General features: G+C 40.0%; 1 protein-coding gene across 2 annotated transcripts in view; it reads right to left on the bottom strand.

The window, feature by feature from the left end:
* Window positions 1–18,976, bottom strand: part of DCAF1 (DDB1 and CUL4 associated factor 1) — a 73,632-nt gene that overhangs the window by 8,422 nt on the left and 46,234 nt on the right. The window contains exons 18-23 of one of the 2 annotated variants that reach the window (XM_034997304.1): window positions 16,830–17,063; window positions 16,160–16,253; window positions 15,284–15,388; window positions 15,001–15,074; window positions 14,359–14,460; window positions 2,804–2,812 (exon numbers count right to left, since the gene is read on the bottom strand). In XM_034997304.1, the coding sequence (XP_034853195.1) occupies window positions 2,804–2,812; window positions 14,359–14,460; window positions 15,001–15,074; window positions 15,284–15,388; window positions 16,160–16,253; window positions 16,830–17,063 (618 nt within the window). The remainder of the gene's footprint in view (window positions 1–2,803; window positions 2,813–14,358; window positions 14,461–15,000; window positions 15,075–15,283; window positions 15,389–16,159; window positions 16,254–16,829; window positions 17,064–18,976) is intronic. The other variant, XM_034997305.1, reaches the window with a different exon arrangement.

The raw sequence follows: 18,976 nt of genomic DNA, 5'->3' as shown, positions 1-18,976 counted from the left end.
GAACTACTAATAAATTTTGTTACAGGAAGAATACCAAAACTCTTCTCAATTCCACTGTTAACTTCATGGCTGTCTAAAATCCCAAACCCCTGCAGATTATCAACCCACTCCCCTCCTGTACAGAGAAGTCAACTGGCATGAGCCCCCTCAGCTGCCCTCTGGTCCCATCTCCACATCTAAACCTGACTTAACCCTGGTCTGAGTAGGAAGCCAGCCTTCCTCCACTCATGCTCTGAGTGGCAGTCCTCTCTGGATCTCATTACCACAGCCACCCACCTCACCCCCACATCCACCTTCACACTTCTCTGCACTGGCTTCTCATCTTCTCTGAGGAGGGCCAGGTTGCCCAAACCTAACCACCACTTCTCCATCCACACAGGCTCCACACTGCTTCCAGCTAAACCCTATTCCCAGCCTCCAGGGACCCCGCCTGCCACTTGCTCACTCATTCCCTCATTCTCTCTTCCTCCAACACTGGACAGTCTGGCTTTTGCCCGCACCACTCCACAGGGCAGCGATTAAGGTGTTTGCTCTGCAGCCAGGCTGCTGCCACTGAACTCTACTGATGCAGTAACCAACTTTGGGATGATTTACTTCGCCTCATAGGGTTGTTGTTAGCATTTGAAGGGGAGTGGGGGGAACATGTATGCATGTATGTATATAATCTCTTTGGAAAGTATCTAGCATACACAAAGTGTTCAACAAAAGTTTGTTGTTCCTGTTACAATGACTGCAACCTTCCTAAAAGGAACAGGAAGGCCTGGGTGGCCAACCAGGGGGCTTCTCTATGGTGACCAACAACAATCCTGGCCTCCACACTGGGCTCATCTGTATCTGGTCTCTTGCAGATCTCCTTAGCACAGAGGTTCCTACAACTTTAATTTCTGCCTTCATATTTCCACTAATTCCTAAATCTTTGAACTCTCAGACAGCTCTACCCATTCGTACCACAGAAACTTAAAATCTCTTAATTCTAAAACTGAACTCAAAGCACCCTTAAGGCCAGTACCTTTTCTATACTTCTCCCAGTAGCCAGGTGAAAATCTCAAACATCTTTCACTTCCCCACTCCTGTGGCCTCACATCCAGTTGACTACTGTTTCCCACAAATGTTGGGTCCCCAGGACTCCCTCCTATCCACTCTCATTACACTCACTGAATGCATTCTCCCTTCTCTTGCTCATCTCCAGTCTCTCCAGCTCTCTATGGTCTTATCCATTCCCAGATCCAAAACCCCAGGAGCTCCATCAACACTGCCCATGTTCCAGAATTACAACGGAAGCACTATTTACTGGACATCTCTCTAACGCCAACTTCTGTGAATCTCAATTTCTTGTTAAAGAGGTGATTTAATTCAATCAGTGGCTCCTATTCGGATGTGATCATCAGAAGCACCTGGGAAAAAGTTTTCCAAAATACATATTCCTAAACCACTCCCAGGGTCCAGGCTGAACAGAACCAACCTTTCTAAGTGAAGCTCACACAGGTGGATTTTGGTAAGTTTGCCCAGGAACTGTGAAGTGCACCCCTAATGAAGAACCTCTGCACAAGATGTCCTCTGAGTACCTTCTGGTTCTAAAGTTCTCCTTTTCTGTAATACACCCTCTATCCACAGACTCCCAGTGACAGAACCAAAAAGGTAATTCCAGGTATTCCACTGACCTTCTCTGCTACATCCAACTGTCTCGTTCTCTAGGACTTAAACAATTTGATTTTTTAAATTAGTGCAGCATCTGTTTCTAGACCATTCAAAATTCTTCTTGAATACATGTCTCATTTTCAAGAGAAATAGCTTTTAGCCTCTATTACCTTCAAAAATACAACCAACCTCTTAGAAAAACAAATCTCTGGTCATACTTTAAGAACAGTTAATCTAAAAACTATGATAGCTTTATAAAAATGTAATCAAAACCTGAGCCTAGGGGGGCGCCTGGGCGGCTCAGTTGTTGAGTATCTGCCTTCAGCTCAGGTCACGATCCCAGGGTCCTGGGATCGAGCCCCGCATCGGGCTCCCTGCTCAGCGGGAAGCCTGCTTCTCCCTCTCCCACTCCCCCTGCTTCTGTTCCCTCTCTCGCTGTCTCTCTCTGTCAAAAAATAAATAAAATCTTAAAAAAAACAAACAAACAAAAAAAAACACCTGAGCCTAGGGATGCCTCAGTTGAGCATCTGCCTTCAGCTCAGGTCATGATCCCAGGGTCCTGGGTTCAAGCCCCACAGAGAGCTCCTGCTTCGTGGGGGCTTGCTTCTCCCTCTCCCTCTGCCTGCTGCCCCCCCGCTTGTGCTCTCTCTCTCAAGTAAATAAATAAAATCTTAAAAATAAATAAATAAAAAATAAATATAACCTGAGCATACTTTTTTTTTTTTCCTGAGCATACTCTCTTGACAGTTCATTCAACGTGTCATATTTTATTATTCTCCTTCTGACTCTTGTTCCTGGTGTTAACAATCATTAAAAGGCTCATTTCAGGGCGCCTGGGTGGCTCAGTCGGCTAAGCGTCTGCCTTCAGCTCAGGTCATGATCCCAGGGTCCTGGGATCGAGCCCCACATTGGGCTCCCTGCTCAGCGGGAAGTCTGCTTCTCCCTCTCCCACTCCCCCTGCTTGTGTTCCCTCTTTCTCTGTTGAAAAATAAATAAAATCTTAAAAAAAAAAAAAAAAAGGCTAATTTCAGAGTCATAAACACTTGTATTTTTCTTCTCATGGACAGAATCTAACAGACATTTTAAAAATTTAGGGGGGGAAAAAGGCCTTTCAGGAAGCAATGACCAGGCTTACAGCAGGTGTGTAATCAGTAAAGACTCTTACCATCCGCTTCTAGGCAGGAGAACACACAGGAAGCACAGCACACAGTGTGTCCCAGATTCCAAAATGGAGTGGAGAAAAGACAGCATTATTCCCTTGTTTTTGCTTTTTTAATTTAAGGTTAACTATAATTAGTTGAAATGTATTGCCTTTCAAAATCTAGGAACAATGATCAATTACTAATCTTAGGTTTTATAATTTTCCTAAAAGCCAACATCAAAGTTGACTGAATTAATTTGTAAAAAAACAACACAGATACCAAAATGCCAATGGATATAAGCTTTGATAAGTGACTGGCTTATCTCTGCTTTCATCAAATGCCTGAAGGCTGGTGGACTAGCAATCTTAGGAACCAAATATTTATGGATGTCAAATACATCATCTACGTCTTCATTCAACAATATATTGATTCCATTCATCCCTTATTAATCTCCAAACTTACTGAAACATAAGGGCAAGAAACAACCATTTTTGTGGTATGTAAATTATATCTTAATAAAGCTTTTTAAATAAATAAATATTTATATAGGCACTTTATGCTGGACCATTTTATCAGGTGGCAGCTGACCATTCATACTTCTAATTTTATTTTGCTAAGGTAAAAAGGCAAATTCAAAGGAGTCAGTCACAGGTGCTGGCATCCCTGAGCCATAGAAGTCATACCTGGGACATCTGAGAAGACCTGAGAGCAGATATATAGACAAGGACAAAACTTTGAATGGCAAATGACTTGTAAGAAAACTAAATCTCTAATTTTAAAATTAGGTGAAGCACACAAAGGAAAGTGAGTTAAAAATAAAATCAAGCTGGCACAGGGAAGAAAGAAATCTAATGGAGATAGTAAATACTGCAAAACACTACAAGATTCCAGGAGGACATGTGAATCAACAGAATTCAGGATACAAAGGAAATGTGCTTAGATAGATATGGTATATCCCACTAAAACACCTCTAAATCAAAATCAAAATGCCACAGGCTTAAGAGTAAAACCAGTTCCAGGGCGCCTGGGTGGCTCAGTTGGTTAAGCAACTGCCTTCGGCTCAGGTCATGATTCTGGAGTCCCAGGATCGAGTCCTGCATCAGGTTCCCTGCTCAGCAAGGAGCCTGCTTCTCCCTCTGACCCTCCCCCCTCTCACGTACTCTCTCTCATTCTTGCTCTCTCAAATAAATAAATAAATCTTTAAAAAAAAAAAAGAGTAAAACCAGTTCTCTAAGGAGGTTCTTTAAATATAAAATGCACCAGATAATCCCTAAGGACAGTGGTGTCAGTATGTAATGAAACAAGCCTTGAAATCCAGAAGCAATGCTAACTTACCTACATTGCCTACAAAGACACCTAGTCCCCTCCCAGCTAGAAGCTTTTAGGCTCTTCCATGAACAGGGCCCTAGGGCCACTCATTAGGGTCCTCTTGAGCCTGCCCCTCTCGACTTTGGCTATCCGTGACAAGAAAGTCTCTATTTTACCTTCCTGCACCACAGACTCAGAAGTTCAAACTACTGTACCCACCCCCTTTCTAATCTCTTTCTCCCTTAACCTCTCCAAAAGTAAAGTTAAACAGAAGCACGGGAGAAGAATCAAGAAATCCTTCCTCTTAAGTTGTTCCTTTATGGTTGTCTCTTGCTTCCACAGCCAGCCATTAGAAAATTCACCTCTCATCATTTCATGTCTGCAAAAAGAATGAGGCCAACCCCAAAAATAGCAGCCCTAGGGCAATGCTAGCTTCTCTTTTCCTGACCTCCTCCCTCAAAGATAATAGTACCACATGGACTGGACCACAGGCGACAGTCCCAAGACTATTATTTCCATTCCCTTGTAAACTGCGAAGATATAGGAGGGTAGGAATAATGGTGTTCATAAATAACTTAAACCCAATTTTTGCTTCAGATTTACAGTACAACATGTAACATCCAAGAAGCCTGAGACAACTGATACGTGGTAATGATCTACAAGTGACAAGGGTAGTGATAAATGAAGCCATAGAGGACGAGATGGTCTGTACCACTGTAATATACTGACAAATAGCTCAACAACATCATCTTCTAGATCTGTTCAAGGATAAACTACATCGTGCTTCATGACAGCTATAGTGGAAAAGAGTGTGCATTAAGGGAGTGGGGGTACTAAGGTAACAAGAGGCCACAAGAATAAAAGAACAGACAACAGACACTTATATTAAGAAACCAAACCAAGGCAACCACATGACGTTTGGAGGATCTAATACCACTTACAAGCTCTACTACCAAGAAACACTACCAACATGTACCAGTTAAATAGTACAGCACTCAAGAAAATATGAAGATCCATGTCACAAACAAATCAAAGATCTCAAAGGGTGCCTGGGTGGCTCATTCAGTTAAGTGTCCAATCTTGATCTCAGCTCAGGTCTTGAACTCACAGGGTTGTGAGTTCAAGTCCCACACTGGGCTCCTTGCTAGGCGTGGAGCCTATTTAAAAAAAAAAAAAAAAAATCTCAAGTATCCTTCTGAAGACCTCTCCCTTTTACCCATATCTCAGAACTCACATGAGCTTTAAACAATACAGGCTCCTCTCACCCATGAAACCAAAGAGATCACTGAGGACCCTCCAAGCCATGCAGCTGGAAAGCATTAACAGAAATCCCCTTCCAGGGCGCCTGGGTGGCTCAGTTGGTTAAGCGACTGCCTTCGGCTCAGGTCATGATCCTGGAGTCCCGGGATCGAGTCCCACATTGGGCTCCCTGCTCGGCAGGGAGTCTGCTTCTCCCTCTGACCCTCCCCCCTCTCATGCTCTCTGTCTCTCATTCTCTCTCTCTCAAATAAATAAATAAAATCTTTAAAAAAAAAAAAAAAAAAAAAGAAATCCCCTTCCACACTAGGGAATCCCTAGTAGGATTGGGTGAAGTGGTTTAAATTCCAGAGCCTAATTGTCCTTTTTAATAAATATGGCATTCAAAAAACCAGGGTACTGCTTCTGGTTTCCAGTGTGGCATGTGAGCTGAAAGTCACCATCCTTAACAAAACACTGAACAAACTGAAAAATCAACAACTCTTTTTAGATTTGACAGAGAGATGGGGTCACAGGGGCATCATTGCCCCCAAAACTGGAGACACCAACAAGAAAATGCAGAATATTGCAACCTGTCAGAGCATAAACCCAAAAGGATAAACCTCCATAGGAACCAATGCCAAGGTTGGGAAACCTGCACTATAACTCACAAATTGCTAGACACAATTCTGAAGATAAATCTTAAGAAAAACTCCAGGGGGACCAAGTCATCAGGGCCCCCACACTTTAGTGAGTTTGACCTCCAGGAACTTGACCAGGTTCTCACAGTGAGTATCTGAGAAAAATCGCCTTGGGCTTCCCACGGGGCGGGGGCGGGGGGGGGGTACCAATTTGAAATACATCAGAGCATTCTGTTCTTAACAAGGCCTGCCCTCAGGAGAAACTATTTAACCAGAGCCTAATCTGCTGGGACATTATCAGAGCCTAACTGACCTGGGGGAAGGTAAATACCCAACTCCAGTCCACTCTAGCCACCCTGTCCCTTCAAAAGGGGATGGAAAAAACTCAGAAGCATGTGTGAAGTTCATAGTAGAGAGGTATAGACTCACTGAAACACTGAGCCCTACTTATAGGATTATAAAACACTTCCCTTCCCCCACACCTTGCCACCACATTACTAAAGGCCAATTTACAGCAGTTCTTTTTACCCAGCACATCATATCTAGCTATCAAGAAAAAAATTATAGGGCACCTGCCTGGCTCGGTCATTGGAGCACGCGACTCTTGATCTCTGGGTTGTTTTAGCCCCAGTCATCATACACACACGTTGGGTGCATAAAAATAAAATCTTTGAAAAAAAAATTACAAGACCTACTAAAAGGGAAAAACACACAGTTTGAAGAGACAGAGCAAGCATTGGAACCAGACTTAGATATGGCAGGGGTTATCAGACCAGGAATTTAAAACAACCATGATCAAGATGCTAAGGGAGCTCTCTAATGGATAAACTGGACAGCATGCAAGAAGAGAAAGGCAATGGGAGCAGAGAGATGGAAATTTGAAGAAAGAACCAAAAAGAAATACTATTAATTAAAAACACTGTGACAGAAATGAAGAAAGGCTTTGATGGGCTTTATTAGTAGACTGTACATAGTTAAGAAAAGAATCTCAGAGCATAAGGATATCTCAAAAGACACCACCAAAACTGAAAAGCAGAGAGAACAAAGACTGAAAAACAGAACAAAATATCCAAGAACTTTGTGATCAGTTCAAAAGGTGTAACATACACATAACAGGAATTCTAGAAGGAAGAGAAAAAAAGAAGAAATATCTGGGGGCAACTGGGTGGCTCAGTCAGTTAAGCGTCTGACTCTTGATTTTGGCTAGGTCATGATCTCAGGGTCATGGGATCGAGCCTCATGTCGGGCTCCACGCTGGGCCATAGAGCCTGCTTAAGATTCTCTCTCCTTCTCCATCTCCCCCTCCCACCTCTCTCTCTCTAAAAAAAAGTCAGAAAGAAAGAAAAAGAAGAAATATTTGAATCAATGATGACTGAAAATGTTGTCAAAATTAATGTTAGAGACCACACCACAGATCCAGGAAGCTCTAAGAACACTAGCAAGATAAATGACGCCCAAAAAACCTACACATAGGCACATCATTTTCAAACTACAGAAAATCAAAGATTAAAAAAAAAAAATCCTTAAAGAAGCCAGAGGGGGAAAAGACCTTACCTAAAGAGGAGAAAAGATAAAAATTGTACCACACGTCTCCTCAGAAACCATGCAAGGAAGGAGAGAGGGAAGTGAAATACTTAAAATGTTGAGAGACAAAACCCACCAACCCTGTCCTGTGAAAGTATCCTTCGAAAGTGGAGAAATAAAGTCTTCTTCAGACAAACAAAAATTGAGGGCATTTGTTGCCAGTAGACCTATCTTGCAAGAAATGTTAAAAGAAATTCTTCAGAGGGAAGGATAACAAGGTCAGAAACTCCAATCTATATAAAACAAGAGCAATGGAGAAGGAACCAGTAAAGGTAGAATAAACATTTTATTTTTATTTAAGATTTTATTTATTTATTTATTTATTTATTTATTTTGAGAGAAAGAGCGAGCATGCGTGTAAGCACGAGCAGGAGGCTGGGGCAAAGGGAAGAGAGAAGCAGACTCTCCGCTGAGCAGGGAGCCTGACTCGGGGCTCAAATCCCAGGACCCTGAGATCACAACCTGAACAGAAGGCAGATGCTTAACCAACGGGCCACCCAGGGGCCCCTATTTTTCTTAATGGATCTTTATACAGTAACAGTTTATCCAAAATAACACCAATAATGTGTGATTATATATGATTATGTATATATGTACATGTGCTTATGTATGCTTATACATAAGTAAAATGAAAGATAGCAATAAAACAAGGGAAAGGAGAGAAGAATTAGGATTATTCTATCATAAAGTATTTGTACTACCTGTAAAGAGGTAGAGTGTCATTTGAAAATGGACTTGGATTACTTGTAAAGGTATATATATAGCAAACTCTAGGACAACCACTAAAAAAAATATAACTAATATGCTAACAAAGAAGACAGCAGAATCCTAGAAAAATGCTCAATTAAAACCACAAAAAGTGTATAAAGAGTAGCAGACAAAAACAGCAACAAAAAACAAGGGAATCAAAAATCAGTAACAAGTACAGAAATGAAGCCAACTATACCAATAATCACTTAGAATGTCAATACTCCAAATACATCAATTAAAAGATATTATCAATATGGATCAATAAACAAGGCCCAACCACATGTTGTCCACTAGAAACCCACTTTAAATATAAAGACACATACAGATTAAAAATAAATGCATGGAGGGGCGCCTGGGTGGCTCAGTCATTAAGTGTCTGCCTTTAGCTCAGGTCAGGATCCCAGGATCCTGGGATCAATCCCCGCATCAGTGGGGAGTCTGCTTTTCCCTCTCCCTCTGCCTGCTGCCCCCCTACTTGTGCTCACTCTGTGTCAAATAAATAAATAAAATATTTAAAATGAATGAATGAATGAATGAATGCATGGAGAAAGATATACCATGCTAATATGAATTAAAGAAAGCCAGGATAACTATATTACTTTCAGACAAAGCACACTTCAGACCAAGGAAAGCTATCAGGAATAAAGAAGGGCATTATATGATGATAAAGGGGTCAATTTTCCAAGGAAACATAACAATCCTTATCATACATGTGCCTAACAACAGAGCATCAAAATACAGGAGGCAAAAACTGACAGAACAGATGAATCCACTTATTTTAATTGGAGACTTCAATACCCCTCTATCAGAAATGAAAAGATACAAGGGGTGCCTAAGTGGCTCAGTCGCTTAAGCATCCGACTCTTGATTTCAGCTCAGGTCGTGATCTCGGGGTCCTGGGACTGAGCCCCACATCGGGCTCCAAGCTTAGCACAGAGTCTGCTTGTCCCTCTCCCTCTGCTCCTCCCCCAGCTCATGCTTTCTCTCTCAAATAAATAAATAAAATCTTGAAAGAAAGAAAGAAAGGGAAAGATACAGCAGGCAGAAAATCAGTAATGAGATAGTTGAAGTGATCAAACCATCAAACAACTGAGTATAATGGACATCTATAGACTACTTTGTCCAACAACTCAATACACATTCTTCTGAAAATCACATGAAACATTCACCAAGATAGACACATTCTGGGCCATAAAGCACACCTTAACAAATTTAAAATAGAAATCATATAATGTTTGTTCTCAGACCACAATGGCATTAAACTAAAAATCAGTAACAGAAATATTGCTAGAAAACCCCAAAATACTTGGAGATTAAACAACACACTTCTGAATAGCATGAGTCAAAGGAATCTCAAAAAATACTTTGAACTAAATGAAAATGAACACATACTTATAAAATTTGTGGGGTGCAGTGAAAGCAGTGCATAGAGGGAAATTTATAGCATTGAATGCATATCATTAGAAAAGAATAAAGACCTAAATTCAGTTAGCTAAGCTTCCACCTTAGAAAACTAGAAATAGAAGAGCAAATCAAATCCAAAGCAAGCAGAAAAAAAGAAGTAACAGAGCAGAGATCAATGAAACTAAAACAGGAAATTAATAGAGAAAATCATGCAGTCAAAAGCTGGTTCTTTAAAAAGATTGATAAAATTAGGGGCACCTGGGTGGCTCAGTCAGTTAAGCGTCTGCCTTTGGCTCAGGTCATGATCCCAGGGTGCTGGGATTGAGCCCTGTGTCAGGCTCCATGCTCAGTGGGAATCCTGCTTCTCCCTCTCCCTCTGCCCCTCCCCTGCTCAAGCTCTCTCTCAAATAAATAAATAAAATCTTAAAAGAAAAAAGATTGATAAAATTGATAAGCCTCAAGCCAGGCTAGGGAAAAAAAAAAGGACACAAATTACTAATATCAGAAATGAAAGAGGGGACACATCACTACAGATCCCATGGACATTAAAAAGATAAAAGAATTCTGGGGCACCTGGTGGCTCAGTCAGTTGCGCTCAGCTTGGCCTCGGCTCAGGTCATGATCTCAGGGTCGTGGAACCGAGCCCCAGATCGGGCTCCACACCCCACTGCCTTTCCCCCTGCTCACACATGAGCACTCTCCCTCTCTCTCAAATAAATAAATCTTTAAAAAAATTTTTTTAAAGGATAAAAGAATTCTATGAACAACTGTATGCCCACAAATTTCATAACCTAGATGAAATAGACCAACTCTTTGAAAGACAGACACCATTCGCCAAAATGCACAGAATAGACGATCTGAATAGGCCTTTAGCTATTAAAGAAACTTAAGCAATAATTAATAACCTTCCAAAACAGAAAGCACCAGGCCCATATGGATTCACTGATGAATTCTACTAAACATAAAAAAAAATATCAATTCTCTAAAATCTCTTCTAGAAGACAGAAGCAGATAAAATACTTCCCGATTCATCATATGAGTCCAGCATTATTCTAATACCAACTCCAAGACATTACAGTAGTACCCCCCTCCTTATCCAACAGGGATATGTTCCAAGACACCCCACCCCAGTGGATGCCTGAAACTGAGGATAGTACCAAATCCTATATATATTTCTTGCTACACATGCATGCCTATGATAAAGTTTAGTTTATAAATTAGGCACAGTGAGAGATTAAAATAACTTATGTGAATATGGTCTCTCTTTCAAAATCTGATTGTATTGTACTCACCCTTCTTGTGATGATGTGAGAAGATAAAATGCCTACATGATAAGATGCAGTGAGGAGAATGAGGCACTGTGATATAGGCTACTACTGACCTTCTGACCATACATCAGAAAGAGGACCATCTGTTCCCAGACTGGAGTTGACTGCAGTTAACTGAAATCACGGAAAGTGAAACCACGGAAAGCGAAACTACAGATGGGGGGCTGGGAGGGGGGGAGGGAAGGGTGACTACTGCACAAGAAATGAAAACTATAGTCCACATCTCTCATGAACACAGATGTAAAAATCCTCAACAAAATATTAGCAAATCATACTGCACACTGTATACAAAGAATTACACACCACAACCAAATAGGATGTATTACAGCTATGCAAGGTTGGTTCACATTTTAGAATCAATTAATGTAATTCATTACTTCAACAGGCTAAAGAAAAAAGATCACATCAACAGATTCAGAAAAAGACTAACAAAATCCAACACCCATAACTAAAAACTCTGAGTAAAACAGGAATGGAGGGGAACTTCTTCAACTAGATAAAGAACATCTATCTATAAAGAAACCACAGCTAACAACATACTTAATGGTGAGAAACTCAAAACTTTCCTGCTAAGATCAGAATCAAGATCACTGCTTTTCAACATCATACTGGAAGTCCTAGATAATATAGTAAGACAAGAACAGGAAAAAAAAAGGGTACAGACTGGGAAGGAAGAAATAAAACTATGTTTGCAGACAATATGATTGTCTACGCAGAAAATCCTGAAGAATTGATAATCAAAACCGGATTAAGCAATTATAGCAGTGCTGCAGGACACAAAGTTAATTCACAATCTTTCCTATATAACAGCTTTCCTGCACACCAGCAATGAACAAGTGGAAACTAAAATTAAAAACACAGTATCATTTACATTAGCCCCACCTCTCAAAATTAAATACTTAGGTATAAACCTAACAAAATATGTACAAGATCTGTAGGAGGAACACTACATTACTCCAATGAAAGAAACCAAAGAAATAAATGAAGAGAGTCCATGTTCATGGATAGGAAGACTCAATATGGTCAAGATGTCAGATCTTCCTAACCTGATCTATAAATAAATTCAGTGCACTCCCATTCAAAATCCCAGCAAGTTATGTTGTGGATATCAACAAACCGATCCAAAAGTTTATATGGAAAAGCAAACAACCCAGAATGGTCAACACAATACTGAAGGAGAACAAAGTTGGAGGACTGGCACTACACAACTTCAAAGCTTACTATAAAGTGATAGTAACCAAGCCAGTGAGGTACTGAAGGATACAGACAGATCAATAGAACAGTAGAGCCTAGAAATAGATCCACATAAAAACAGTCAATTGAGGGCGCCTGGGTGGCTCAGTCAGTTAAGCCTCCAACTCTTGATTTCAGCTCAAATCATCATCTCAGAGTCGTGAGATAGAGCCCTGTGTCCGGCTCCACGTGGGACATGGAGCCTGCTTAAGATTCTCTCCCTCCCTCTCCTTCTGCCCCTTCCCCCCCCAAAATAGTCAATTGATCCTTGACAAAGGAGCAGAGGCAATACAGTGGGAAAAAATGGTATTAAATCAACAAATGGTATTTAAATTGGACATCTACAAGCAAAAAAAAAAATGAATCAATAAACCTAGACACAGACCTTACACCCTTCACAAAAATTAACTCAAAAAGAATCACAGACCTAAGTGTGAAATGCAAAACTATAAAACTCCTAAAAAATAACAGGAGAAAATCTGGATGACCTGGAGTTTGAAAACTTTTTAGATGCAACCACAAAGGCACAATTCATGAAAGAAATAAATGATAAGCTGGACTTCATGAAGACAAAAACTGCTGCTCTGTGAAAGACACTGTCAAGAGAATGAAAAGATAAGCCACAAACTAAGAGGAAATATTTGCAAATAACATATCAGATAAAGGACTATCAGCCAAAATATTCAAAGAACTCTTAAAACTCAATAAAAACACAAGCAACCCAACTTAGAAATAAGCCAATGACTTTGACACCTCACCAAAGAAGATCTATAAATGGCAAATAAGCATGTAGAAGATGCTCCACAAGGTATGTCATCAGGGAGATGCAAATTAAAATAACAATGAGAGCCGTCCACTTAGAAAGAAGCTTCCTGAAGTGGGGGAGGAGCCCAGAGGGATTGTGGAGAAAGTCTCCTTCCTTTTGGTCTGGTACCAGCCATCAGGAAGGGTGTCAACAGACTCAGTTAAATCATTTTCAGAAAATATTTGTAGCAGGCTCATAAAACTCCAAGACCTTACTTAGTTCCTTTCTACTCCAAAAAATCAAACGACACATTTTGATTATGTGTAGCGGTTGTTCAACTAAAAGAATGTCTATTAATTTTTTAATTTAATTAAATACTGATATATATATACTACTACATACCTATTAGAATGTCCAAAATCCAAAACACTGACAACACCAAATGCTGGTAAGGATGTGAAACAAGAATTCTCGTGAAAATGCAAAATGGTATATAGCCTCTTTGGCAGACAGTTTGTCATTTTCTTATGAAATTAAATATAACTCTTCCCATACAATCTAGCAACAGCACTCCTTAGTATTTACCCAAAGGAGTTGAAATTTATGTCCACAGAAAAGCCTATACATGGATGTTTATAGGAGCTTTATGCATAGAGAATGTGGTATGAGCCCAGTTGACAGGAAAGATCTGCTGAAAGTCAGAAGTTTAAGAAACACTTCAGAATGGACAGTGACACACCACATAGGCAAGCACCTACACTATGACCATAACTTAAAATTCCCTAAGAAAAAAAACTAAGATTCTGTGAGACATACTATCTACCCACATTTAATAAATGTTTAATTTCCAAAAGCGTTAAAATCTTTACTTATAAGCTCCAATCCATTACTGTGAAAAGAGATTATGCCATAAAATTGAGAAAATGCAAACCAGACCTTTATAAAGCTTAAGCCATTTCTAAGACCCATCTCAGCAGACTGACTTTTCTGTTTTGTACTGACACTGAGAATATGGGGGCTGCTCTTTCTGAAGCCACACAGGGCACTGGTCCCAAAAGTGAGTTCAAGAAAACCTCCAAAACAATTTCTGAGATTGCTAACATCCAAATGAATCTACAAATGGAACTCACAGGACCATCAGGTACTGGAGTTAAAGTTTATAATAACAAAAATCTGCTTTCTTCTGAGTTTTAGTTATTTTAGTAATTTTATGGATGATATGCCTGCAGAATATGCCAACAGGTAGCAAAGGCTGTTATTAAAAAATCTTTATAGCAAAAAGCAGCAGAGCATAACATACTGTTTTATAAAGCATTATTCAGCAACAAGAAATCTCAAAGACCACTGACCTGGTCCTCCTCTTCATCCTCATCCTCTGCCAAACGTTGCCTGCCCACTTCATACAGCCTGCACACTGTGTCCATATTCAGAGCATCCATGCTGCCTTGGTTCTGAAAGAGAATACCCAGTCCACAAAGAGCAGTTAGTTTTCAGAAGGCGCACATCTACATCTCAGTTATGACTGGCACCCATGCCCTTTGACCCTACAACTATCAAAGCTTCTGATACCCCAAATTCTTGAACTAACTCTGAAAATGTTATGCCTGGGACACAGAAAGGGAAAAAAAGCAGGATGAGAAGGCTGATCCCAGAGCAAGGCATACAGGCAAAAGAGAGACCACCATCCTTGGAATGAACTGTCTTGCTCTGGCAAGAGATACAGGCTCCTCTAAGAAAGGGGTGACAGTGAATCCAAGATATTAGAAGATGAGACAGATTGTCCACGTTGTTTTATATTGGGATTTTCTTATTATTTCTCTTACAATATATATCTCCCCATCAAATGAGTAGGTTATCAATAACGTTACACCTTCGGAAATGCATCAACTTTAAAACATATCTTAGATCACCTTAAAAATGCCTGTAGTATAACTTGAAAATGATCATAAAGATCAGAACAAGACAGCAGGGTTTCTGCTGGTTCCCTTTACCTCAATGACAGCAAGATAGCAGTCTTTGGTGTCTGTACACAGGTCAAAGATGTTCCGTTTCACATCAATGGTTGCTGGAAAACAGAACGTGACAAGATTCAGGACTGCACTATTGTTATGACCTTAAAACCAGCTTTTCCTCTAAAAGAATTTCAAGGTGATTTTTCATAACTATTTCCATAACTTCTTGGCCTTTCAGTGAAAAATTACAGAAAAGGGATGATCTTAAGTAAGGAAAACCAAAACATGACAAAATGAACAATGTCAGCTCCTTCATGCTTACCTATAGGTTTGTAGTCAGTTGCATTAAATGTCCGGAAGGATGATCCAAATGGGCTTTTCATCCTCTCTTCCATTAAGTCATCTTCATCATCTGCCTGCAGCATAGCTAATTGGGAGGAAGGGGGAAAGGGAGCCAAAGAGCAAAACATTATTAGAAATCAGAAACATCCCTTATTCACAAGTGCAGAAATATTAATGGACAGTCAAGACTTCAGTTTCCTTGTAGTAAATTCACTCTATCTAGTTAGTTCCTCTCAATGCATCCTCCTTGCCTACCCCAAACAGTATCCTCAACCTCTCATCGAGCTCTCAACAAGTATTATAGCTAAAGGCTTACAACATCACAAGACCACAAACGCAAAGATTCTTCAAGTTCATAATGAGACTGAGAGGATGATGATACAGATGGGAAATTAATGCATGAAATTTCTTTCTATGCAAGATTTACTTGTTATCTTCAAAGCCAGTGGCCTTTCACCCTAAATCAACATTATTTTCATCAACAAACTTTGTCACCATTTGTGCTATCATTTTATCTTTTATGTTACAACCTTCAAACGCTTTCCAATTCACATTTGAGAGACGTTTCCAAACAAAAAGTATCAAATTAATGAGAGGAAAGAGAGGGGAGAAAAATAATGTAGAAAAGTAAAAAGTGGGGTGCCTGGGTGGCTCAGTCATTAAGCGTCTGCCTTCGGCTCAGGTCATGATCCCAGGGTCCTGGGATCGAGCCCCACGTCTGGCTCCCTGCTCTGCGGGAAGCCTGCTTCTCCCTCTCCCACTCCCCCTGCTTGTGCTCCCTCTCTCGCTGTGTCTCTGTCAAATAAATAAAATCTTTAAAAAAAAAAAAAGAAAAGAAAAGTAAAAAGTTTATTACCTCCATACATCACTGTCCCCGTGTGGTTAAACACCACACGACACTGATCCAGAGCAGGAACTGTATGTAAAAGATGGAAAGTGCGAAGATCCCACTAGGAAGAGGGCGGTCAAGGAAACCTATTTTATACAAAATTTCTTATGCAACCTCATTGGGGAAATTCTGAAATATCACTTTTTTCCCCTCCTGTGAGATATGAATGCTTTAAAGTTAAGCTTTTTTAAAGGTAAAATAAAAATGCTTTCAGAGTAGAACAAAAGCATGTAGAATGTATATTACAGAATAATGTCCCTGAAAATCTCCTATGATATCCTCATATACATGAAAGCAACATGAATTCCCATCCTCTCAACAGTAACACTTCATTTTACTCTTATGTCTAGCAATTGATTTCTGTAGTGCAAAAGTAAAATCCTTCTGAAGACATAAAAGCCAGTTATTTAATATATGAAGAAGCACAAGGCAGGAATCTGGTCACTCTTCTCAATACAAAGAAAAACATGCTAGTCAAAGTCATTGGTAATTATCAACCACCGGAGATTAACACTTCAAAGGAGAGGCACCAAATTATTACCTGTGTGGATACTTTAATAGGATGTTGGTAGAAAGATTATTTCTGCATCACAAACCAGCTAACAAATGGAAAGTAAGACACAGGTGTAAAGGATACAATCTCAGTATTAATGATGACCTCCAGTCCATTTGGATGGAAAACGCCACTGATGTTCATGTTGAACTTGTCAAACTTGTGGATGGCCTGTGCAGAGCGGACATCCCAGAGGACGCCATCATTTAAGACAAGATCATCTGTAGGATTAAAGGTGGCACAATTCCTCTTGTAGTTGTTGGCAAGATCTGGGTTAAACAGAGTCAACAGCTTGTTGCCAGTCTGAATATCATAAATCTTTAGAGAAGAAGGGGTGGGAAGAGAAAAATCAGACCAATCCATCCTTTGACAATTCAAAGAGAAGCTGTGTAAAATATCTCTCCATGCTTTCCAAATCCCACCAAAATCATGAAAGCCCTAATATTGTAGAATACCTGAAAAGTAGGAAGACTACACCAATCCAAGCAAAGTTTAAGTGCTGTGGTTCCCATTCAAGGTTTGAAAAGTCTCTTTTCCACAAGAAAATGAAAAAAGAGGGGCGCCTGGGTGGCTCAGTCATTAAGCGTCTGCCTTCAGCTCAGGTCATGATCCCAGGGTCCTGGGATCGAGCCCCGAATCAGGCTCCCTGCTCTGCGGGAAGCCTGCTTCTCCCTCTCCCACTCCCCCTGCTTATGTTCCCCATCTCGCTGTGTCTCTCTCTGTCAAATAAATAAATAAACTCTTAAAAAAAAAAAAAAAGAAAATGAAAAAAGAGATCGCAATAAAGATAAGAAAACCCTCTTCTACCCCTACCCCTTTCAAGAAACAGAAAATGTTTCTACAATTGAAATGGAGAAATTCATATGGATTGACCAATGATTACCCATGGAATACTAATAAAGGGCCACTTTTTGGAGAAAGGCATCAATGAAATTCCCCTTTCTCCTTAAAATCTCCCAATATTTTAGCCCTACAATACTAAAAGTTCCAAAGTCTACAATGTACAACCCATGCAGAGACCAGATCTTTCCCAACAGCTTACACATATGCTGTAATATCTCCAATCTTTAAAAAAAAAAAAAAAAAAAAAAAATCCTCCTTTAATATAGGAACAAATAAGGAGACACCACAAGAAAACAAACAAATCGAGATCATGGGACAAGACAACTAGCCTGGTCTCTTCAAAAGTCAATGTCATGAAAACTGGAGAAATGGTTCTTGGCTTTATAACATTAGTGAGACATACAACCAAATGCAATATGTGAATCTTGGCTGGATCCTGGTTCAAAAAAAACAAAAAGCATTTGAAACCAAACACATCAGGAACAATGGGGAAAACTGAATATGGAATGGATATCAGATGATATTTGGGAATTACTCTAAGTTTTCTTACATTTAATAGAGTACGATTAATAGTAGTAAAATGTCCTTATTGCTAGAATACGCATGCTGTAAGACTCAGAGATAAAATGTCATGATATCTGCAATTTACTTTTAAATGATTCAGAAATACATACATACATATTTAGACAGAAAGAAAATGGCAAAACATTACACTGTTGAATCTAGGTGGTAGGTATATGTACTACTCTTTCAACTTTTTAATGTATTTTAACATTTTCAAATGAACAGTTTGATATAAACCCTCCCTCTTCACAACCCCATATTTCCCACACCCCCCTTCCAGCTACTACACCCCAATTCTCTGCTTTGTTTTTCAGCAAAAACACTTCAGAAAATTTGTGTCTACTCAGTGTCTCCACTTCCCTGTTCTCTCATGAACCTACTCCAATCAGACTGTCACCCTGGTGCATAGAACTAGCTCCTCATGTGGTTAACAATAAGCTCCACATTGTTCAATCAAAAGTACCTCTCAATTCTCATCTTATATACCCATCAATAGTTTCTGACTCAGCTGATCAAGTATTCCTCAAAAAGATCTTCCCTTGCCTTCTGTGGCACATCTTTTTCCTAAGGTCTCCTGCTGCTTTACTGGCCATTCTTCTTGGTCTCCCTCCCAAGTCCCTCCTCACGTGGCAAATCTGAAATATTGGCACATGCCAGGACTGTCCCCACAGTTCTCTTCTCTAGCCTCCTTAATGATTTCATCCAGGTTCATGGCTCAAGACTACCGGCATGTAGATAACTCTTGTATTTATATCTCCTATTCCGCACCTCTCCTGAACTCCCATTTCATATATTCAACTGCCCATTCCCTACTTGAATGTCTA

Source organism: Mirounga leonina, unplaced genomic scaffold (genome assembly GCF_011800145.1).
Source record: "Mirounga leonina isolate KUSES-001 unplaced genomic scaffold, KU_Mleo_1.0 Mir_94, whole genome shotgun sequence".
Classification (NCBI taxonomy): domain Eukaryota; kingdom Metazoa; phylum Chordata; class Mammalia; order Carnivora; family Phocidae; genus Mirounga; species Mirounga leonina.
The sequence above is the reverse complement of the archived record's forward strand: the minus strand, read 5'-3'. Positions and strand labels throughout refer to the sequence as shown.